The 19,724-nt window shown below is 39.6% G+C and overlaps 3 protein-coding genes across 6 annotated transcripts; 2 read left to right on the top strand and 1 right to left on the bottom strand.

The window, feature by feature from the left end:
• Positions 1-1,451: 1,451 nt before the first annotated feature.
• LOC128873415 (nuclear exosome regulator NRDE2) lies at positions 1,452-5,698 on the bottom strand. The gene is made up of 10 exons (XM_054116988.1): positions 5,557-5,698; positions 4,823-5,463; positions 4,298-4,661; positions 4,077-4,223; positions 3,735-4,003; positions 3,320-3,648; positions 2,705-3,245; positions 2,499-2,645; positions 2,252-2,427; positions 1,452-2,177 (listed from the first exon to the last, which is right to left on the bottom strand). Exons 1-10 carry the CDS (start codon positions 5,615-5,617, stop codon positions 1,925-1,927), a joined length of 2,928 nt encoding a protein of 975 aa, XP_053972963.1. The 5' UTR covers positions 5,618-5,698; the 3' UTR covers positions 1,452-1,924.
• Positions 5,699-6,075: 377 nt separating this feature from the next.
• Positions 6,076-9,176, top strand: LOC128873416 (molybdenum cofactor biosynthesis protein 1). 3 transcript variants are annotated; one of them, XM_054116991.1, is made up of 8 exons: positions 6,076-6,215; positions 6,430-6,547; positions 6,610-6,777; positions 6,852-7,078; positions 7,142-7,366; positions 7,459-7,693; positions 7,799-7,876; positions 8,035-8,176. In XM_054116991.1, exons 1-7 carry the CDS (start codon positions 6,126-6,128, stop codon positions 7,852-7,854), a joined length of 1,119 nt encoding a protein of 372 aa, XP_053972966.1. In that variant the 5' UTR covers positions 6,076-6,125; the 3' UTR covers positions 7,855-7,876; positions 8,035-8,176. The 3 variants fall into 3 exon arrangements, with proteins under 3 accessions (XP_053972966.1, XP_053972964.1, XP_053972965.1); XM_054116989.1 differs by lacking the exon at positions 7,799-7,876 and having other exon boundaries at positions 8,035-9,176; XM_054116990.1 differs by having other exon boundaries at positions 7,799-8,178.
• Positions 9,177-9,528: 352 nt separating this feature from the next.
• LOC128873417 (hemicentin-1-like) lies at positions 9,529-19,551 on the top strand. Of its 2 annotated transcripts, none has more exons than XM_054116993.1 (6): positions 9,529-10,226; positions 12,068-12,231; positions 15,558-15,768; positions 16,265-16,415; positions 17,337-17,365; positions 19,160-19,551. In XM_054116993.1, the coding sequence occupies exons 1-6, from the start codon at positions 10,139-10,141 to the stop codon at positions 19,258-19,260; spliced, it is 744 nt and encodes a 247-aa protein (XP_053972968.1). In that variant the 5' UTR covers positions 9,529-10,138; the 3' UTR covers positions 19,261-19,551. The 2 variants fall into 2 exon arrangements, with proteins under 2 accessions (XP_053972968.1, XP_053972967.1); XM_054116992.1 differs by having other exon boundaries at positions 17,337-17,485; positions 19,160-19,545.
• The last annotated feature ends 173 nt before the right edge of the window (positions 19,552-19,724 follow it).

Here is a 19,724-nt window from a genome sequence, read left to right as displayed (position 1 = left end):
GAGGTACCCAATCGCGTTCGCGCTAGCGTGATGGCCGAGAAATGTGTGGGTGCGTGCATGTACTCTCGGTACGAGGTGTGCCTAAGGCATTGATTATCGATTTGGATGTAAATAGCCGCGAATGATAAATTTATCGGTGTTAGAGTCGACGAGCGCGGTCGCTTTGTCGCCTATCGGGCTTTCATCTTCTTCGATTTTACGAGTAGCTTTGCCATTTCGTCAGAGAAATGATTCAACATATTTTTACGATAAGAATACGCTTAAACGGTCGCTCGTTGCTTGGACTTGCGACTCGACTCGACCGAGTATCGATCAAACGAGACCGATATAATCGTTGGTATTTTTCCTGATGCTACGCAGACGAACGTTATTGCCTGTTTCGTGCGATTGTTTCTTCGACGGCGCTCCTTGAATCTTTTTATAAAGTAATCGATATCGCTAAGCGTATCGCTAACCAAACCGAGGTCCTTGAAGGGAAATACGGCGAGCGCGATTCGTGGCTTTCCTTCGAGGACACCGAATGTTCCTCGTCGAGGACGGCTCGATTCAATTAACGCGACTTACGCAAATATTTGGATAATCTACGAACGTTTATGCGATATCATGTTCATAAGTTGTTTTCTCGATTGTACAATAGTTAGGATACGTTTAGTGGTTACCGTTAACGCATGTCATAGCTAAATGATATAAATACTCGGCTGGTCGCGTTTGCGAGAGTGATCGATTACTCTGTTTTCATGTTTCTAGGAAAATTATTTCCGAGAATACAACTAAATTCAAACTACGGCGCATATAGATATTTATTCGCGCGTTTCATGAATACCGAAATGGATCGCCATCTCGCGGTGAACAGGCTGAGCTAACTAACATTCATAGTCGTTTAAAGTTTATTAAAACGAAATATTTCAAGTTATAAAAGCATTTTAGAAAGAATGATTTATTCATTACAAAACTGCATTCAAATTTTCGCGCTCTTTTTCTTCAATCTCCTAGCCATCTAGCGGGAATAGTTTGTATACTACGTGCACTGCTAGAAGGCGCCATTTGTTCAAATTATCGACATGTCGGTAAATTGCTGGAACATATGGCGCCATCTAGGGAGAAAACCCTCAAGCTATCGCCGAATAGTTCCTACGGGCACCGTTAGATGGCGCCATTTGTTCCATCAATTTACCGACATGTCGATAATTGAACAAATGGCGTCATCTAGCAGTGCATGTAGGAACTATTGGGCGACAAACTTTACCGTTTTCCCGATAGAGGCGCTGACCAAACTTTGAAAATTAGTACGTCATCTATACCGCTAGATGGCTATGAGGTTGTAGAAAAAGGGCGCGAAAATTTGAATGCAGTTTTGTAATCAATAAATAATTCCTTCTAAAATGCTTTTATAACTTGAAATATTTCGTTTTGATAAACTTTAAACGACTATGAATGTTTATAACATAATGTATTGTTACATTATTTTATTTTCTTATCTTTTCAACCAATATACACCATATCAATGAGATAGGCATCAAGTATGCGTCGCAATAAATGTCATTAAACTGCATTTTTTATTGAAATAAGAATAACATAAGACAATGAAAGCATACAAATATATTCTTAATAGATAAAATATATACATTTTCAAAGAATGCAAGGAATAACCATCACTGATGGCGTTATTGCCAGAAAATGTACACAATTAATTCTCCAACTAAATAAAATGATAACATTCCATTTAAACAAACATTTTTTTTATTAGTTAAATATCAACATAGATTGGATAATATTATTATCGAAGCGTTCAATTAGTTTCAAATTAAATTTCGCAGAATGAGTTGAATATTGAGGTTATTTCGTGACAAAATAATGTTGAGACACATTTTTTATTTAATATATTCCCTTGTTATTTATACAACCATTTAAATAATAACTGAAATCAACCACGCAAGATGTCCAATTCCTCGGGTGTAACATGCATTCTCAATTCTTTTTCTCGTATTACATCTTGAACTTGTGTAAGGATTTGAGGTGCAACTTCAGCTGCATCAATATAAATACTTCTAGCCCAAGGGCATTGCGCGACACTTTCATGATAAACTTCTTCTCCCTTTTTTTCACACAAGTTGTATTCCCTGAGAAGGAGCATGTGTAATCTCCATAATAGTGGACAACATCTAGTATTCGGTACTCTATAAATCGAAATATTTTTTTCATATTTACGCATTAAATACGAATGATCAAGAAAAATTAGTTGTATCCATACCTTGCAAGTGTCTGATGAAAATGCAATAATTTATTTATTGCTGCATTCATACTAACCGAGTCATTCTGTTCTTTTAAGAAACGGATACGTCTACGACTTGCTAAACACATCGCGAATGCTCTCCATAATTCAAGTTTTGTCTTTTGGCTATTGAATTTCCAAATAGGTAACTCACTCTGTTGGGAAAATATTACAATTAAAATTAAAACAATATACCTTAAGTAATTTTTTCTTCAAAGGTCTTTACCTCTATGCATGCCAATATTGAAAGGGCAAATAAGTTATTTGGATATAACTTTAGCATATCATTTAATACATTCTTTAAAATATTTATTTCCTGAGTCTGTTTGCAATGTAATTGTAAAAGTGCAATTTGACTTTCATATAACATTTCCTGGAATAGCATATGTATAATGAAATTCCTGTCTTAAAGATAAGTGTGATATATTGTACCTGTATATAATGGGAGTCCTTGTAATGGTTAATGGAGTCTGTAAATATGCTTATTACTCTCTCAATATCACAATCTTTTATATATAAAAGGTATGCATAACATACAATTGTGTCACACTTTAAATCTGGTAAGAAGTATGTGTCCTTTTCATCTTCTGTAGGAACTTCTTGTAAAAAACCTTTCACACAATTTTCTAAATATTCTGTCACGACCTGCAATTGATTTTCACCTACTCCAGGTATCATTTGTTTAATAACATTTAATAGTCGCTCCTTATGCGTTTCTTTATACGTGTCAGAATTGAGTAGAGTTTCGATAAACGTTCTATACAAGCTGAGAAGTGCTGCCCTTTCATCAAGATCATGAATTGCAGCAGGGCAACTACCTTGAGATTGTATTGCTGTTTCAAGAATATTTACACAGTTGTCAAATCTTCCCATTTCTTTTTCTATCAATGCATACTCTTTATAGAAATGTAAATTATTTCTATTTTCGTCTTTTTTCAAGAATTCTTTTAATATCGTCTTTAATTTCTTCCCTCTGGAGGAAATATGTAATATATATATATCATGTGAAGTTATTGATTATGAAAAATAAAATAAAAGGAATCATACTTATTATCATATTTTAAAGGGTCGTCTTTCCGAAGAAAAATAAGTAATCTTTCGAATCTTAACCACCAAATATAGATACTTGTACGTTGTAGAGTAGGTAAATTTTCGGCAATCGTAAAAAATATTTCACGTATAAAATCCAAGTACGACTCTTGCGCAGGATGAAACATAAGATATTGAGGGCCTGATGTTAAACCCCCTTCGAGTATACCATTTAATAATTCCTTCCTTTGGCTATGACCTGTTATTTCACCTGCTACAGGATAGGCAAATGGAAGTAATACTTCTGAAGTTTCAATTCCCCATTCAAAGTCTTTTAAGGATAACATCTACAAATATAAAATATGATGCCATTGATTTGCAACATGAAATAGAGAACATAGTCTCTTTTGAATGACAGATACTTAAGACATACTTTTAATATATAATCTCGAGTAGGTAGTAGTGGTACTTTGAGTAGAAGGAGTGCATGTATAGCCATTCGAAAATTGAAATTTCGCGAAAGTATAGGATGCACAAAATCTGCAACATCATCTGGCAAAACGAATCTTCGGGAATCACCAACTAATTCTAATTCATCTCTACTGACACTGACCCAATGGCAATTTTCTCTTAACGATTCTGTTCTTTGCCATAGCTGATTAAGTGGCAATCTTGATATTAGTATTACCTCTTCCATTCCAACTACAAATTAGTAATAATATTAAGATTAATAACGAATTACATTCCCTCTGTTATTAATTGTAATACCACTTACTTAATTTTTTTTCATCTATTGTGTTTCGAAATGATAGACTGTCCTTGCTTAAACTAAGATTCAAACAAAGATTCAAACGTATTGTTTCCCACATTTGTTCCCAAAGCCCAGTATGCCTCAGAAATGTTAAGCACCAGTAGAGCATCTCTGTTCGAAAAAATTTAATTATATCCATTTGATTCAATCTAAGAGATCGAAACAATTTATAATATTTTACGTACGTAATAATCGTTCGTCAAATATACGAGGATTCGTTCGAGCTTTTTGTTTCAAAATACAAAAACATTTCGAATATAGATTCAAAACTTTTGGCACAGTACACATTGCTACAGAAGCTTGTGTAACCATAATAAATTGTTGCCATAAAACTGTGTTCCCTGAGTCTTTGTTAACTAATGTTTCGAGTTGTTTTGAAAATTCATCAGCTGGTAGGAGCTCTCCCATTAGAGACAATTTTAGTTTTAATAATTCTATAGAGTCTGAATTTTTTTCTATAGCTTTTTCAATTATAGATAACTTTTTTAATGTTGTTGCTCGTTGAACATCTTTTACTGTTTGATATTTTTGAAAGTATCCTAATGTGTCCTGCAAAATGTCATTTGTTTAAGAGCTATTAATAACTCTTAACAGATGAATTGATAAAGAGATGGGCAAAGTTCGTATCCAAAAGAATTCTTATTTAAATAAATAAAAGTAAAAATAAATCTATTATTAGAATAAACTTTTGCCTATCTTTAGTAATATACCTGAAATTCAATATATTCAAACCACATATTAATGTTATTTGGATCATCTGTTAATTTTTCATTGTATTCTTTAATTTTATTTTTCTGCAATTCTTCTAAATTAGTACACCATGAAGGAGTAGGCTCTTCTTCTTTCAATGAATCTGTAGTAGAATCCCTTTTAATAATATTATCTTTCTTTTTAGTCTTCTCTACACAATCAATATTTCTAATGTAATATCTTTCATATATATCTTTCCTTGGTTGCTTGCATGGAACACAACCAAGAGAATTCTTTTGAATATCATAATAAGGTCTTACTCTAGAACAGAGTGTGTTTACAGTACTATTTCCCTTATCCCTATATTTATCCTCGAAATACACATTCTCCACATCTCTTTTATACTCTGGTTTCTTTACTTTTTCACGTGTATGTTTTCTTTTCTCCCGCTTTCTCTTTTTAATATGTTTTAATGTTTCTTTTTCTTTTGATGTACGGTTTTCATTGCTTAAAGAAGTAGAACTGTGGGATATTTGTTGTTTATCTGAATGAAAAATTTCACTTGCAGTTTCATCCGAAGAATCTGAAGAAATATTGGCAATATTGTTGGATGAAATACGTTCTAGGCAACTAACATTGTGTAACCAACTGGCGTCATCTCCTACGATTTAAAAATAATTTCATTGCAATTATATTATGCTTGATAATGTTTCTAACAAGCAATATTTGATTATATTCTTTTTTAAGAGATTACCAAGTTTATTGGGCTCTGGTGATTCGTCCCTTTCACCAGAATAAGCAGGAAACAAAGACATGTTTTCTTATATTATATTATTAGAATAATAAATAAGTTGTATTCATCTTCTTTTGAGGTTATGTGCATTTACGTGCAAAAAAATGCATGTAAACAATACATCAATTGAACGTTGTCAGCTTTGTAGTGATAATTCTCTTTATCCCACCAAGTTTGCACAATGTAGAAAATGACCTTTGATGATTGGTCAAAATGAACTGATAAAGGATTATAATTCGAATCATATGTGTAAGTCGCAAGATTGATAAGAGCTATCTTAATGATGGTTATGTCAAATTCAAGGACATGGAGAGGCGAGTAATCTTCCTTGCTCATAGAATGAGTATGCAGCTCTATCGCATAATACAGTTGTAATAATACCTTCAAATAGACAGCACTTAACGGCGCCCATCTTGGAAAAACTTAAATTTATAAATTTGTTGTCTGTTTTTTAATTAGAAACGAAACATTTCCTATTATACGTAGAGGTTATAAGTTACAGTATTTACTATTTACTACGTGTTATTTAAATGTTTCGCAAGAAAGATGTTATTAAAGCGATCTTCGGTGCTGTGCATTCATCTACGGAAGCATCCATTGCACCAAATGCATCATCCAGAGTAAGAGGATAGATCAATTATTTCTTTTTCTAAATTCATATTGAATTAGTATAGTTATCATAGATGTGTTAATATTAGAATTTATTATTCTACAATTATTATTTTACAATAAATGGAAATGTATAATGACATTATGTAGAGTACTAATAATAAATTGCTAATAAAATAAAGATTACTCAAATACATTATGGATATTTGGTATTATTTGTTGTAGGTACAGAGATTCAGGGAATTATTAAATAAAAACAGTGACAATGACATACTCACAGACTCCTTTGGGCGTCATCATACTTATTTACGAATTTCAATTACAGAACGATGTAATCTTCGATGTAAGTAGTTCTATTCAAAATTTTAGATAGAATAGTTTTCTGAAATATCATGGTTCTTCTAGGTTTGTACTGTATGCCAGCAGAAGGAGTTAAGTTGACTAAAAATGATGGTATTTTAAGAATAGATGAAATACTTAAAATAGCTGATTTGTTTGTAAAAGAGGGTGTGCATAAAATACGTTTAACAGGTGGTGAGCCAACTGTTCGCAAAGACATTGTTGATATTATTGGTAAGTAATTTTATTTCTAATGCCTGTATGATTTACCCTTGAAATCGTTGATATAATAGAAATAATTGTTACAGCTGGTTTGAAACAATTGCCTGGTTTAAAAGAAGTTGCCATTACTACCAATGGCTTAACATTATCGCGTCAGTTACCAGCCCTTCAAAGAGCAGGATTAGATGCGATAAATATTTCGCTAGATACATTGAAAGAAAGTCGTTTCGAACATTTCACTCGTAGAAAGGGTTGGTCTAGAGTTATAGCAGCCATAGACTTGGCTGTCCAATTAGGCTACAATCCTACAAAGGTGAGGAGATACTGAAAATTCTGTCGGTTTAATCTATGGATGTAAATGATTGATATACTTTAGGTAAACTGTGTGATAATGAAAGGTTTTAACGACGACGAGTTAATCGATTTTGTGAACTTAACAAAAGATTCTCCAATCGACGTACGTTTTATCGAATACATGCCTTTTCAAGGAAACAAGTGGAACGAGAATAAAATGGTCTCTTTCGATTCTATGAAAAAATTGATTAGAGAAACTTATCCTGATCTCCAACGTCTTCCGAACGAGTATAACGATACGTCCAAGGTGTGTAGAACTTAAAAAGCTAACATAAAATATAATTTATAACTTGTCATAACTATACATGTTACTAAAAGGACAATATCTCTTTCGATTAGGCATACCACGTTCCTGGATTTACGGGGCAAATCGGATTTATTACGTCGATGAGCGAACATTTCTGTAGTTCGTGCAATCGGTTACGAATAACAGCAGATGGAAATTTGAAGGTCTGTTTGTTCGAGGGAAAAGGAGAAGTGTCCCTTCGAGATGCTTTACGCAGCGGCGTGTCCGACGATGTTTTGAAAGAAATGATCGGTACTGCTGTGCGACGTAAAAAGAAGCAACACGCGGGTACGTATTATCTCTGGTTCATGGATACAGATCTAAAATGATTATCTTGCAGGCTACATTTGAAGCGATAACGTTTCTATGTCCTCTATAACATGTGTGTTTCAGGAATGTTCAATCTATCCCAGATGGAAAACAGGCCGATGATACTGATCGGGGGATAGTCGATTGTTACGGGAATTTCGAGTTAGGACAAAACATTGATATTTTGATAGTACACGTACAAACGTTATCGCTCGATCTATATTCGTTTCTAATTAACGAAACTCGTTATTTTGATAATCGCATTTGCTTTATTATCCGAGGAAAAAATATAACATTGTCGTCAATGGTTGTGTTTACAGTTGAAAAGAGACGCATGCACGTCAGAAGTCATAAAGATAGGCGAAGGGATGCGCGGCACGAATATCTGGCCCGCTCGGTTCTTCCGTTTAAGGGTTATGCGAACGTGAGAATGTTTTCCTCTCTGTCTCACGTGGACGAAAGTGGTAAAGCAAGCATGGTAGACGTGGGTTCGAAAGCCGAAACTAAGCGTGTTGCGATAGCAAGAGGTTATGTCCAGGTCGATAAGATTGTAAGCAAATTAATAGCCGAAAATAATATAAAGAAAGGGGACGTGCTGTCCGTGGCGCAATTGGCGGGCATTATGGGTGCCAAACGTACTCCTGATTTGATACCGTTGTGTCATCCGCTCTCCATATCTTACGCAAACGTGCATCTGCATTTAAACGAAGAGCTGGATCGAGTAGAGATCACAGCGGAAGTTAGATGCACCGGAAAGACTGGTGTAGAAATGGAAGCTTTAACAGCCGTGACTATCGCGGCGTTAACAGTTTACGACATGTGCAAATACGCGGCCTCCCCGGCCTCGATGAAGATAAGTAACGTAGAGTTAGTATCGAAAACCGGTGGTACAAAGGGTGATTTCCTTAGGAATTAATTGAGTATAGATTCCAGTATTAATACATCGGTTTATTGGATGTACCGCGTGTACTAAAGTTGGGTTGCCTAATTCAGTTTGTATCAAACTGTGGTTCGCGAATCTGTTTGCCAAGAGTTGCCCGACATTGGCACGTTGTGGAATATAGTTGAGGTATCTTGTAACTTAGACTACTCAATGTGATTATTATTCAACATCCGGTGCTTTTGTACATTCTACTATTGAACGTTCAATTGTTATAACGTACAAATTTTATCGCGTTACATGGGTGTTGATAAAAGGTAACGGTGCAAACCGCGTGTGTTACGTACTTATATATCACGTACCTGGATGGATACGAAAAATATGAAACTTCGACTCGTACCGTTTATTCAACATACATATATTTCTGTTGATTCGGTAATGTAGTTTACATTCCTAGAATTATATAAAGTTTATTTTTTTTATACATATATATACAATCATTTTACGATAATGTTGGACAATTTATATACCAAACGATAATCGATATGTATGGTTGGGTTGTTGAATAAATTATCAAGATTCCGTATAATATATTATTTATAAACCCGTGACATAATACCAATATAGACTGGAAACTTGTGTAGATACTCTCCTTCGATCGGTGGTCTGGACAGAGTTCGTCGTCGCTAAGTTTGTCGGTTGTCTCGATGAAGTTTAACGCGACAACGATGCAATAAGGATCGGTCCCTCCGATAAAGTGAAACCGAGACATTGGTAAAATTGCGGGACGATGAACGGCCAAGTCGGGATAAGGGCGCGATAAGAACACCCTGCTGTCGGCGCAATCGCAACTATCAGGGCGCATCGCGAGGCGCCACTGCACCCTGATTTCAGCTTTTTCGTTTCCTCACGGACAGGAGCAGCTTTCAGTATTACGAACGCTGTCGAAGCGCGCTGTTCTCGAAAGCTGTTCCCCTCGCCGTAGTTTCAACGATCGGAGCGTTGAAACGTCGAAAGCCACGAGACGACACTTCGCGCCCAATTTCCGAACAAAGAAGAAACCGATAAACCGTTTCATCTGTCTGTTATTATTCACGTTCGAGGATATAACAAACGCATCGTTTCAACGAACGTTGTCCAAATGCACACGACCCGTATATTTTTCTTTTTGTCCATTGAAAAATGAACACTCGTTGAACGCGATGAACCAAACGACGAGTCTCATTGCTTCGATCGAGGATTTCGTTGTATCGACGATCGGGATCGTTGTCACGGGCCAGGCGAGAAATGTATAATATCGCTTTCAAACGTAAGCGTTTGAACGTCGTGGGTGCAAGATCGATTGGTTTGTCAACGTCGGAGAGGATCGGTTACACGAGTATCGGGAAGGAATTCGTCGGGGGACGAAGAACGAGGAACGTGGAACGGAGGTAATCGTCGAGGGATGATCGTCCAGTTACCGATAGATTTCGGAGGGCTACGGGAGTATCGGAGAAACAGAAGAAACAACGAATAAAGATGAAAGAGTCTCGTACGTAAAAAAAATGGCACCGTTCCACGGCATGGCCCTTATACTGCTTGGAATCGGGTACCTGTTACACGCCGAACCGCCGTCCGGTTACCGGAACCTAGGTAGAACTACTCTCAAAGTGTATCGTCGTAACGATCGGGATTATTTCTTTTCGTTTCGTCCCCTTTTTTATTTAAGGAACCTTACCTTTTGGGTGTCAGTCAAACCTTTGCACTGCGAGGTCATTTCTGGGGGGACTGAACTATCTTTCTTTGGCACTCTCAAGTCACCTCTGTCTTTCGAACAATCTTTGGAACTGATTCATTTAATGGAGTACTTTAGTTCGAATTTGTTATATCTAGACAAAGTTCGTACAGTTTTGTAAAGTTTATGTCAGATGTATAGCTTCCTCCCTTGGCAGTTGAAACGATAAAAGAGAGCATTGGGAGGATTAACAGTAAAATCGACAAATAACGAACGAACGAACCTTTTCGCGAGCAATACAACGCGTTCGAGACAATTCTCGACCTATTAGCCGGATGCATTCCTGTTGGCTGATCCTCGTTGAACCCACTTCGCCTCCCAACGCTACCGTACGTCGTAAAACAAAACATGCCACTCCTCTGTGCCGATATCTCTCTATCCGCTTATTAATTTTGCTGGAAAATCTAATGGGATCGACGCTCCGTGTAACTTCGCTAAAATTTTCGAATTTCTGACGAACAGAGGCCAAAGACACACAGTTCTAAAAGTACTCGTACCCTCTATTGAAGAAATTTGCCCGGATAGAATGATAGGTTCCAAATGAATTTTTCATTATAAATGTATACACGTGTACAGCTTATTCAGGCACGTATTTATAACGAAGCATTTATTTGGAAACATCGAATCTATCGTTTAATTTTAGATAATTTCTTCGATAGACATAGAGACCACGAAGGGTTGTGATCAGTTCTTTTCTTCTATTTTTGAACTCACATTGAAACAAATAAGTATAGAAAATAATGGAGAGGGGAATGTTGCATTTTCCATTAGAAATGGCGGGTCAAGTATCAACTTTGAAGAATAATCCATAAAGGGAGACCACACGGTCAATACACCTGAATTATTTGAAAATGGCGTGTACCTATCAAAACCGATACGCCGAGCGCGAAGAAGTTAACGAAACTAACAGAGTTAACCGACGAGGTCGGGCCAATAAAACATCTCGTATATCTAGCCATTCGGCACTCATTAACGAGAACGTTTTAACACTCGTTGCGGGCCCTCTCCAGTAAATTTTTCATGACAGCTAAACAAACAGTATAAAAAAGCCAATTTGAAGGATAATAAATACATGTAACATTTTCGAATTGGTTTCAAATTGTTTGTTTATCGGAATTTCACCGAGGAGGACCTACAACGAGGTCGAAAACGTTATCCCGCGCTAATCGCGTCGAGCTTTTCCCAGGCACCACTATAAAATCATCGCATTACTAGGGAACCCCGCACACGAGTTGAAAATTTTAGTGTCCCGTCAGGAGGACTAGCATATTTTTTAAATTAACAGAGATAGAGTTCAAAGTGTGCACTTTCACCACATGTAAGAAATATTCACTCTACGGGTTTAGTACAACCCTTAAAAATTCCTAAATATCTATCTCTGTCTAGAAAGAATTGTCCTTCGAGTGGTTAACGAATGTCGAGTGTCTAGAAACACGAGTATTGCTCGATGTATGTATTTGCTCGAATGTTCGACGGTCCAAGGAAGGGTAAAGTTCAAGAAATTCCTGGCCCTACTCGCCGCCCATTTTTCCTAATTCGCCGAAAACGCGTTATTCGTTTCGGTGGTCATTCCGCGAATCTGTCGCGGTTCGTAAACCGCCATGGGCAGTTTCGTTAAGAAACGCGACGGGCACGCGAGGAGCTCGTGAAAGTAATCATCCCCGATGGTTCGTTGAAGCGTGTGATGCCTGAATTTTAGCGGTGCAACGGCTCGACGACGAGAAGCCCGAGAAACCGGAGCAACGCTCGCATCGCGGGACGAAGAGGACATATTTTTTCAAAGACACGTCCCAAAAGGTGACCGCGATCGTGGGACAAACCGTTGTGCTGTTGTGTCGCGTGAGGAATCTGGGCAACAGAACCGTGAGTTTCGCGTCCGTTAACGAATAACATTCGCGCGCCAGACGTGCCAAACTCATTTAGGCCAATTTGCATGTTGCCATCGCGCCGATTTCCATTTCGTCGCAATTATTTCGCGACGGCGCGCGGCGTAAGAATGCGTAACGAGGAAGACGAGGTTGCCGAGTCGTTGCTCGTAATTTTTATCCGGATAGAACATCTTCCGTCGCTGACCTAATGCGTTCGGCTATTTGGCATGCCTGGGACGCGCCGGTTTGCACGCTTCCTGATTTCCAGGCCAGTCTTCGGGGGCAGAAAATCCACTCAAAAATATCCACCGGCCACGAGTAAATATTTCATTACATTACGGTGGCATATTTAGGCGCGGAGGAGCGTGTAATAAGAAGAGACTGCGGATGGTAAATCTTTTCAGCATTCGCGAATACTGGTGAACGAACTTTTGCAAAAATTTTATTAGAGTAAAATGATGAGAGTACTCGATTACTTGTGTAAGAATTTATCTCTGTAAGTATCGGAACGGTACGGGTGGCCTCGGGAGACTGGTCTGTTGGAAGCTTTCTAAACGCCATAACGAGTCGAGCCCCGCGAAGAGAACATTGCCTCGCTTACAATTGGATTTCTTCGCGATTACGCGAACCTATGCACTCATACTTCCTCCCAAACGATCGAGGAAAAAGTCTGAAACGACCCGCGGAATCGTAATCGTTTCTTCTTTCACCTCCTCCTCCCACCCTCTCTTCCACCCTTTTTACCTTTTGTTGTCTCGTCAAGTATTACGTTCGAACAAAGTTCCAAGGAAAGAGTTTAATAACCGTATCGCGTGGAATATTGCAAGAATATCCTAGCACGAGCACGTGAGTTAGGATCACGACGTTACCTCGAAGTTATATGCTCCTGTAGCCGTGGAAGAGCATACTCTCTTTTCCGACTATAATCGCGACGTCGGCCGTTATCAGGAATTTAGAGTACGGAAACCAGGCAAATATTTCAAGCATAGAAGTCACGTACAGTCTCGTCGTAACTCGTACGTGGGGCACGGTGTAACTTCTGCTAATCGCCCTTGCAACACAGGAGGGAAGAGTCGTCCAACGTCCGCCGACATCGCGTCACTTCGATTTCTTTGTTGTTGTTATCTATTAGTGCAGAATACGAGAGCAGTGGTTTGGGTTATTTTTTGACTGTCTCAAAAGTTTCTTTCGCGACTCGCATTCAGCTGTGTGACAGTGTTTCTTATAAATAGACAAGCCAATTTGTGCAAATGAACCGAATGAAATATTGCCGTTCACGCGTTAGTATAATTTGCATAATTGTGAGGCGAGGAACCCCGAGAATCGTAGTTTGTTGCGTCCGAAATGGAAAATCCGGACGAATGTCCGAGATTGTAGACTGTGAGATTTTCTGTCAGGACAGATTTCACTCAAGCTAAATTTGTTGGTTCGCGCAATCTTCGTACCTGGATTTGTGCAAATAGCGTAAACGCACTATTGTATTGCACGCAACTTAGTAATGTAACATAAATTGCTAATGAAACGAAAGAAATTTTTGGCACAGCCTGATACACGGTAGGTCTGACCAAGGAACGAAAAATATAGGAGAAAAGGGGTGAAACATTTCTACCCTCTTTGTACGATGACTTAAAAATGCAACGATGCAGCTTTACCTTGCATGTTTACATTTTTATAGAGACAGGATTTCAGTAGAATATTTTACAGGTGGCTCGTGTATGTATTCAAACGATTCTCGTATCGTATCGCTGTGTAGCAGAGGCGTAGCGATGGGGGGAAGGTGGGTGCCCATGTGCGGTAGTGTTGAGGGGGCCCAAATGGAGCACAGTGGTTTTGAAATCCCAACAAAGTCTAATTGCATAAGGATAGTGCTATATTTCTGAATAAAAGCTATTAAAAAAAATCAAATTATATGTCCCACAAAAGTCTTAAAATTTTAGGGTAGTTTTGACCGTATTCAAATTAGTACATATCGGAAACTTTAAATTATGGAGTGATCTAAAATTATCTGTATTATAGGGAGCCCCCGATATGATTTCAAATTCATTGAAATGCCCCTGGACCCTCTCTACGCCTCTGTTGTATAGTTCCCTGTCATTGTTTCTCTAAACAAAGTCTCTGGCTCTTCCCCTGAAAAGTCGCGGAAGAGACAGCGTGAAACCTGCCATTGTTCCACCCGAGACTTATGAAATGAACGATGTCCCTGGAAGCTCTCAAATAATCCCCGATACGCCTCTTTCGGGATGGGCGTGAAAGGAACCTGTCGGAACCTTTCGAACGAATGTTTCCTCGGTAAAAGGGCTTCGTAATTTAACGATAGATGTCTTACTAAGATCGCGTTACCATTTCCAATAATAATTCGCGCGTTGGTAACAAAGAGGAAACGCGAGGTAAATCCTAAGCTGCGCGATGTCGGCCAACTCTCCCTTAATTGCTTTCGACGCGAACAAGTACGAGTTTTCTGCGAGATGGATGATACGGGTCGAAATCGTCGAGCGCGAAAACGTAGAATTTTTCATGGCGAAAGTATTCGCGTAAACATCGAAGCTGCCGTTAATTAAAACAGTGAAAAATTGGTACGGTCCGACATCTGGCATGAAACATACAGCTTCCGGGCAACTGTTTTCAAAACAATGGGCGTACGCTTTTCTGATTCGCTTGATTAACGACGGAATGATTGACGCGCCGCGACTCGAATATTTCTCGTTTCGGTATCGCTTTTAAACGGGTACACGTTACTTGCATTCGCGATACGAACTCCGTAAGTAGAATTGGCGAGAAATGGTCAGACACGAATGAGTTGCATTATATCTCAGACAATATTAATCCTTTGCACTCGAGGCCATTTCTGGTATCTGCCAGCAACTCGAGATGTTTCTTAGCATTCTATTGGCATGAATTCTAAGCTATCAAAAGTCACCTCTCGAGTGCGAAGGGCTAAACTCCTTTCCCTTCCCTTTCCTCCCTTTCTTTAGCTTTCTAAATGTCGTTCGATGAATTAGCTCCGTTAGTTTCTTCGACGATGAGGAAATTTATAGATAGGTAAAATTTAATTGCCTTAGTTTACTTAATTTAAATAACCTAAGAATAAAACTCTGACGACAGTTTCTCCACCTCCGAGCGAACAATCCGGGGAAGGAAGTGTACTCGTAATGGCGTGAGCGTGCATGTACAGCTCGAGAAGTCAGTCGATCGTCCGTTCGCACCCTGACCACACCCTCGAAACCCTTTTTTCTAATTCGTGGAGTTGTACATACGCGTGGCCATTGTGCAAAATTCGCGAGTCGAATAACAGAGGTCGTACTCACAGTAAATTTCTCCCAGGTGTCTTGGATCCGAAAAAGGGACTTGCACATCCTAACGTCCATGTCCGTGACTTATACGAGCGACGCAAGATTTACGATAGTCGGCAATCCGGAGAACGACGACTGGAATCTGCGAATAGATTACGTGCAACCACGGGACGCAGGCATTTACGAGTGTCAAGTTAATACAGAGCCCAAGATATATAGGGCGGTCGCATTGAAAGTTTTGGGTGAGTTTCTATCGCCTCGGAGACCCCGGCATTCCCGAAACTGGATGTTTGCATTCATTTTCCACGGAAAATGCTCTTTTCGGCGCGGGACGGGTCGTTTGGCCTGTGCGAAATTCAGAACCAGCTTTCCGTCACGCGCCGCAACTTTTCAGCCGTTACGTCCGGGCGACGGGCTGAAAAAAGCAAGTTTGCTTTTGAAAACGTTCTCTGAAGACGGCCGTGTAATTTAATCAACCGTTTATCTGTTACCCAAAAGCGTGTACGTCTGCTAAATTCAAACGTTTTTATTCCTCTATGAAACTCGCGTACACTTGGCAAAAGTTAACTCGATACTTTTTACCGAAATTTTCACGTCCACGAATCAGGATTAGTAAATAAAATTTAGCAGACTTCTCAGCAAGGTGATCGTTTTTAGTCTGTATTATTGTACCGATGTAAGCGACAAGCGAAACGCGCGATGGTTGATCCCTGTCTCGTTTTGTTCATGCCGGAACAGACGTGCGGGCGAAGATCACGGGCCCGGAAGAGGTGTATGTCAAGAAGGGCAGCACGATTAGTCTGACTTGCATCGTGGACGCGCAAGACATTCCCCCGAATAACGTGACTTGGTACCATGCAGGTGCGATGATCGATTTCGACGGTCCAAGGTGCGTTCCGTTCCAACGCGAAACCTTTTGTCGCTTGTCTCGTTTATCTTGTTCTTTGTACCGTGCCTAGCGAGCTAAGGCAAAGAAATCCGTGCCACGAAGTCTGAAAAGCCGATTTTTCTGCGGAAGCTCGCTAAGGATACGGGAATGTATCGTAATAGTCGCGCTACGATAGAGTTTGTCTTTGAAGTCGAGGAGTCCTAGGTATACCTGCTGGCAGGGATCTTGCGAGGTCGTAAAATCGGTCGGAAATCGATCTTTACGACTTAAGCTGACCGCAATTAGTTATCTGACATGTTTTTAGACAAGGATAGAGCTAAATTTTTCGTTCAGGACCGTACGATATTAGAGTTAGCAGGTTCATATTTCGATAACTTTATTCTTCTTATGTAGGTTTTTATTCTTCTGTACGTTCACAATTCTGTAATGGATGAATCGATTACCGTAAAACTTTTTCGTTTTGTAAAGTAAGGGTGTAAGAGAGGGTGTAAATTCTGCGGATACGCTAACCGAAGACGCATTGACATGTTCGATATTCGTTGGAGGGGTGGATTAGTACAAAAGAAAAAATCCTTTTTTAACAGACTTCGAAAAGAAGGAGGTTGCTCAATTCGTCGTGTATATTTTCTTTATTTTTTCATGACTTTGAAGTCGTGTTAATATACACAGTCAGTGCAAGAAGTATTCGCACAGGAAGCAATTAAAAATAAATGGTTCCTGTATGAATACTTATTCACTGACCGTATATTTAGTTGAGGAGCGAGGAAATCTGGTAAACAATGCATTAATAGGGACAAACACTTCTGAATTAAAAAGGTTCTCCTCGACTTCAGAGGCATCTCGATTCTCTTCACGTGGCAGAGAGCAGAGATCGACGATGTCTCCGATAGCAACCGTTAATGATACTTTTGCGTTCGATAGGGGCGGCGTTTCGTTGGAAACGGAGAAAGGTAAGAATGGCACGACCAGCAAGCTGCTAATAACGCGTGCACTGATCAATGACAGCGGCAATTACACGTGCGTCTCGAGCAAGATCGCCTCGGCGAGCGTGATGATTCACGTGTTGAATGGTGAGGATGAAATACGCTCGATTAAGTTAACACGCTTTATTTCCTCGAAGTCTCGTTGAAGCATCAAAGCGGTGGGGGTTCGGGTACCGCATTCTTAAAGGGCATCTCGCGTAAGACTCTTGGCTGGAGGGTTTACCGAATGGAATTCCTTGGGAGCACTTTCGATCTGCTTCGTTGCATGTCAAAGGTCGCCGTCGACGAGTGGATGGCTCGTTACACCGAACACGAAAAAAAACGTGAGCCGTTCATTATGGAACTGGTGCCTCGTTTTCAAATGGCGCTGCTTTCACGGGCTACATTCAGCAAGAATTTGTTTAGCTATGATTTCTTGTAATCTTGTGTTCGAAATGGAGATAGAAAGGTCTTCTTACGAAGTCTTTCCTCTTTTCCTGACAACGTTTTTCTTTTTATAGATGGGTTAACTATACGTTTATTTACTGTTCATGTATTTTAGAAGTGTAGAAGTTAACTTCTTTTTTTTTTTTAATTATAATACTGTTAATCAAGCCCTGTATTTAATTAAATTTGTCAACAGGCATCGATCATAATTTCATTTTAAAGTACAGACGGTATCCTTGACACCTATGTTTTCCCTCGTGCTAATTGTTTCACCGTGTTCATAATGAACGGCTGGATCGACGAAGGAAGAAACGTTAACGCGTTAACGAATAACGTCGGTGACATGCTCGGTCCTTCGAACGTCGTCGGATACCAATTCTCGAAGCCCGTGAAACTCGTTACGGTTTTCTCGTTAACGCGCATAACGAACACATCGGGAGCCCCGAGGACGAAAAACAACCTCTCGAATCGAAATTAAACCGCAGGTTTCTCGCGTTGTGTAAATCTCATTTGCCCCGCGAAATTTTCGAGCCACGCTCGAAATCGTCCCATTCCTCTGTGTCCTTCCGCCTCCAGAGACGCGCGAAACTTTACTACGACGATACATAACGAATACAGTTGACGCGTTGCTACAAATCCACGTCATACGACGTTTACTCGCTTTTCTTTGCTCCTGTACGTATCCAGATTGGAACAATAACGCGAAGTTTTGCTTAAAGAGCGAAAAATTTCGATTTTATACGATAGATGCGTTCGAATATATATTTTACTTATATATATTTCGTCAGAAATGAATTTTTCGTTTTACTTTGGTAATTGAAGTTGTAGTTGTTACTCGAGGAGCATGATTGTCTCAAGACATGGGTACCCTGGACATTTGTTTAGGGGTCCCAGGTTAATTTGTGCAACGTTGAACACATTGATGGAGGCATCGATCACTGAAATTTTCATTCTTCGACTGTCCTTGAATTTCTTTATTTTTCTTTTCATTAATCTGCGATATCTTAACGTATGGGTACCCTGGACACTTGTTTAAAGGTCCCAGGTTAATTTGTGCAACGTTGAACACATTGATGGAGTCATCGATCACTGAAATTTTCATTCTTCGACTGTCCTCGGATTACTTCATTTTTCTTTTTATTATCCTGGGATATCCGAAGGAAATAAACGCTGCGAATACGACGTACGATACGAGCGCCAAAGAGCAAGAAAGATGTATTCGATATTCGTCGGTGGAAATTTGTATCGAGATAAGAATTTCGCCCGTCTCTGCCGCGTGTTCCAGTTCGCGAGTCGCCGCGATAGATCAGAGCCGTGAACGAAATTTCTTTTTAGGGGAACATCCTGCGGCGATGCAGCACGGCGGCACCGGTAACGTCAACAGAAGAGCGATATTATTCAGCCTGGTCCTGCTGGTGGACACGATATTTCGGTGAGCGACGTTTCTGCCTCTGGCCCCCCGTGGCCCTTCCGCGAAGGGTTTTCATCGTTGGGGCCACGCCGATCGTTTACCAGCAACTCGCCAAAGTGATGTATAGGGGGAGACTTCGACGTGTGATTTACGAGCCGCGCCGTTTATCGCGCGAACTGAATTTTCTATGAACCCGAGGACTCGGCTACGAGATATTTTACGGGCACGCACCGCGCGGGCGATTCCATAAAGTCACTCTATCGCTCCGATCCTGTCGTCAGACTTCACTGTAACATTCCTCTAGAACAATAAATAATCGCCGGTTCCTCTGCATTCGTCAATGGGTACGATGTCGCGCGTGCGCTTCTAAAATGACGCGACACGAGGAAGGTAATTTCACGATAAATACGAAAATGGAGATATACGAATATGTTAAATGAAGATTCGTCACTTTGGAAGTACACGTGCGACGTGTCTATTGGTTGATTC

Source organism: Hylaeus volcanicus, chromosome 3 (assembly GCF_026283585.1).
Source record: "Hylaeus volcanicus isolate JK05 chromosome 3, UHH_iyHylVolc1.0_haploid, whole genome shotgun sequence".
NCBI lineage: Eukaryota > Metazoa > Arthropoda > Insecta > Hymenoptera > Colletidae > Hylaeus > Hylaeus volcanicus.
The sequence above is the reverse complement of the archived record's forward strand: the minus strand, read 5'-3'. Positions and strand labels throughout refer to the sequence as shown.

Bases quoted from the DNA above. Each gene is read 5' to 3' on its own strand.
- LOC128873415 (XM_054116988.1), bottom strand. From the start codon at position 5,617: ATGTCTTTGTTTCCTGCTTATTCTGGTGAAAGGGACGAATCACCAGAG. The intron at 4,004-4,076 runs GTAAGTGGTATT...ACTAATTTGTAG, and splicing joins AATAGATGAAAAAAAATTAA to TTGGAATGGAAGAGGTAATA. The intron at 3,649-3,734 runs GTATGTCTTAAG...TTATATTTGTAG, and splicing joins CTCGAGATTATATATTAAAA to ATGTTATCCTTAAAAGACTT.
- LOC128873416 (XM_054116989.1), top strand. From the start codon at position 6,126: ATGTTTCGCAAGAAAGATGTTATTAAAGCGATCTTCGGTGCTGTGCAT. The intron at 6,216-6,429 runs GTAAGAGGATAG...TATTTGTTGTAG, and splicing joins CACCAAATGCATCATCCAGA to GTACAGAGATTCAGGGAATT. The intron at 6,778-6,851 runs GTAAGTAATTTT...TAATTGTTACAG, and splicing joins AGACATTGTTGATATTATTG to CTGGTTTGAAACAATTGCCT.
- LOC128873417 (XM_054116992.1), top strand. From the start codon at position 10,139: ATGGCACCGTTCCACGGCATGGCCCTTATACTGCTTGGAATCGGGTAC. The intron at 10,227-12,067 runs GTAGAACTACTC...CCTGAATTTTAG, and splicing joins GTCCGGTTACCGGAACCTAG to CGGTGCAACGGCTCGACGAC. The intron at 17,486-19,159 runs GTGAGGATGAAA...ATTTCTTTTTAG, and splicing joins GATGATTCACGTGTTGAATG to GGGAACATCCTGCGGCGATG.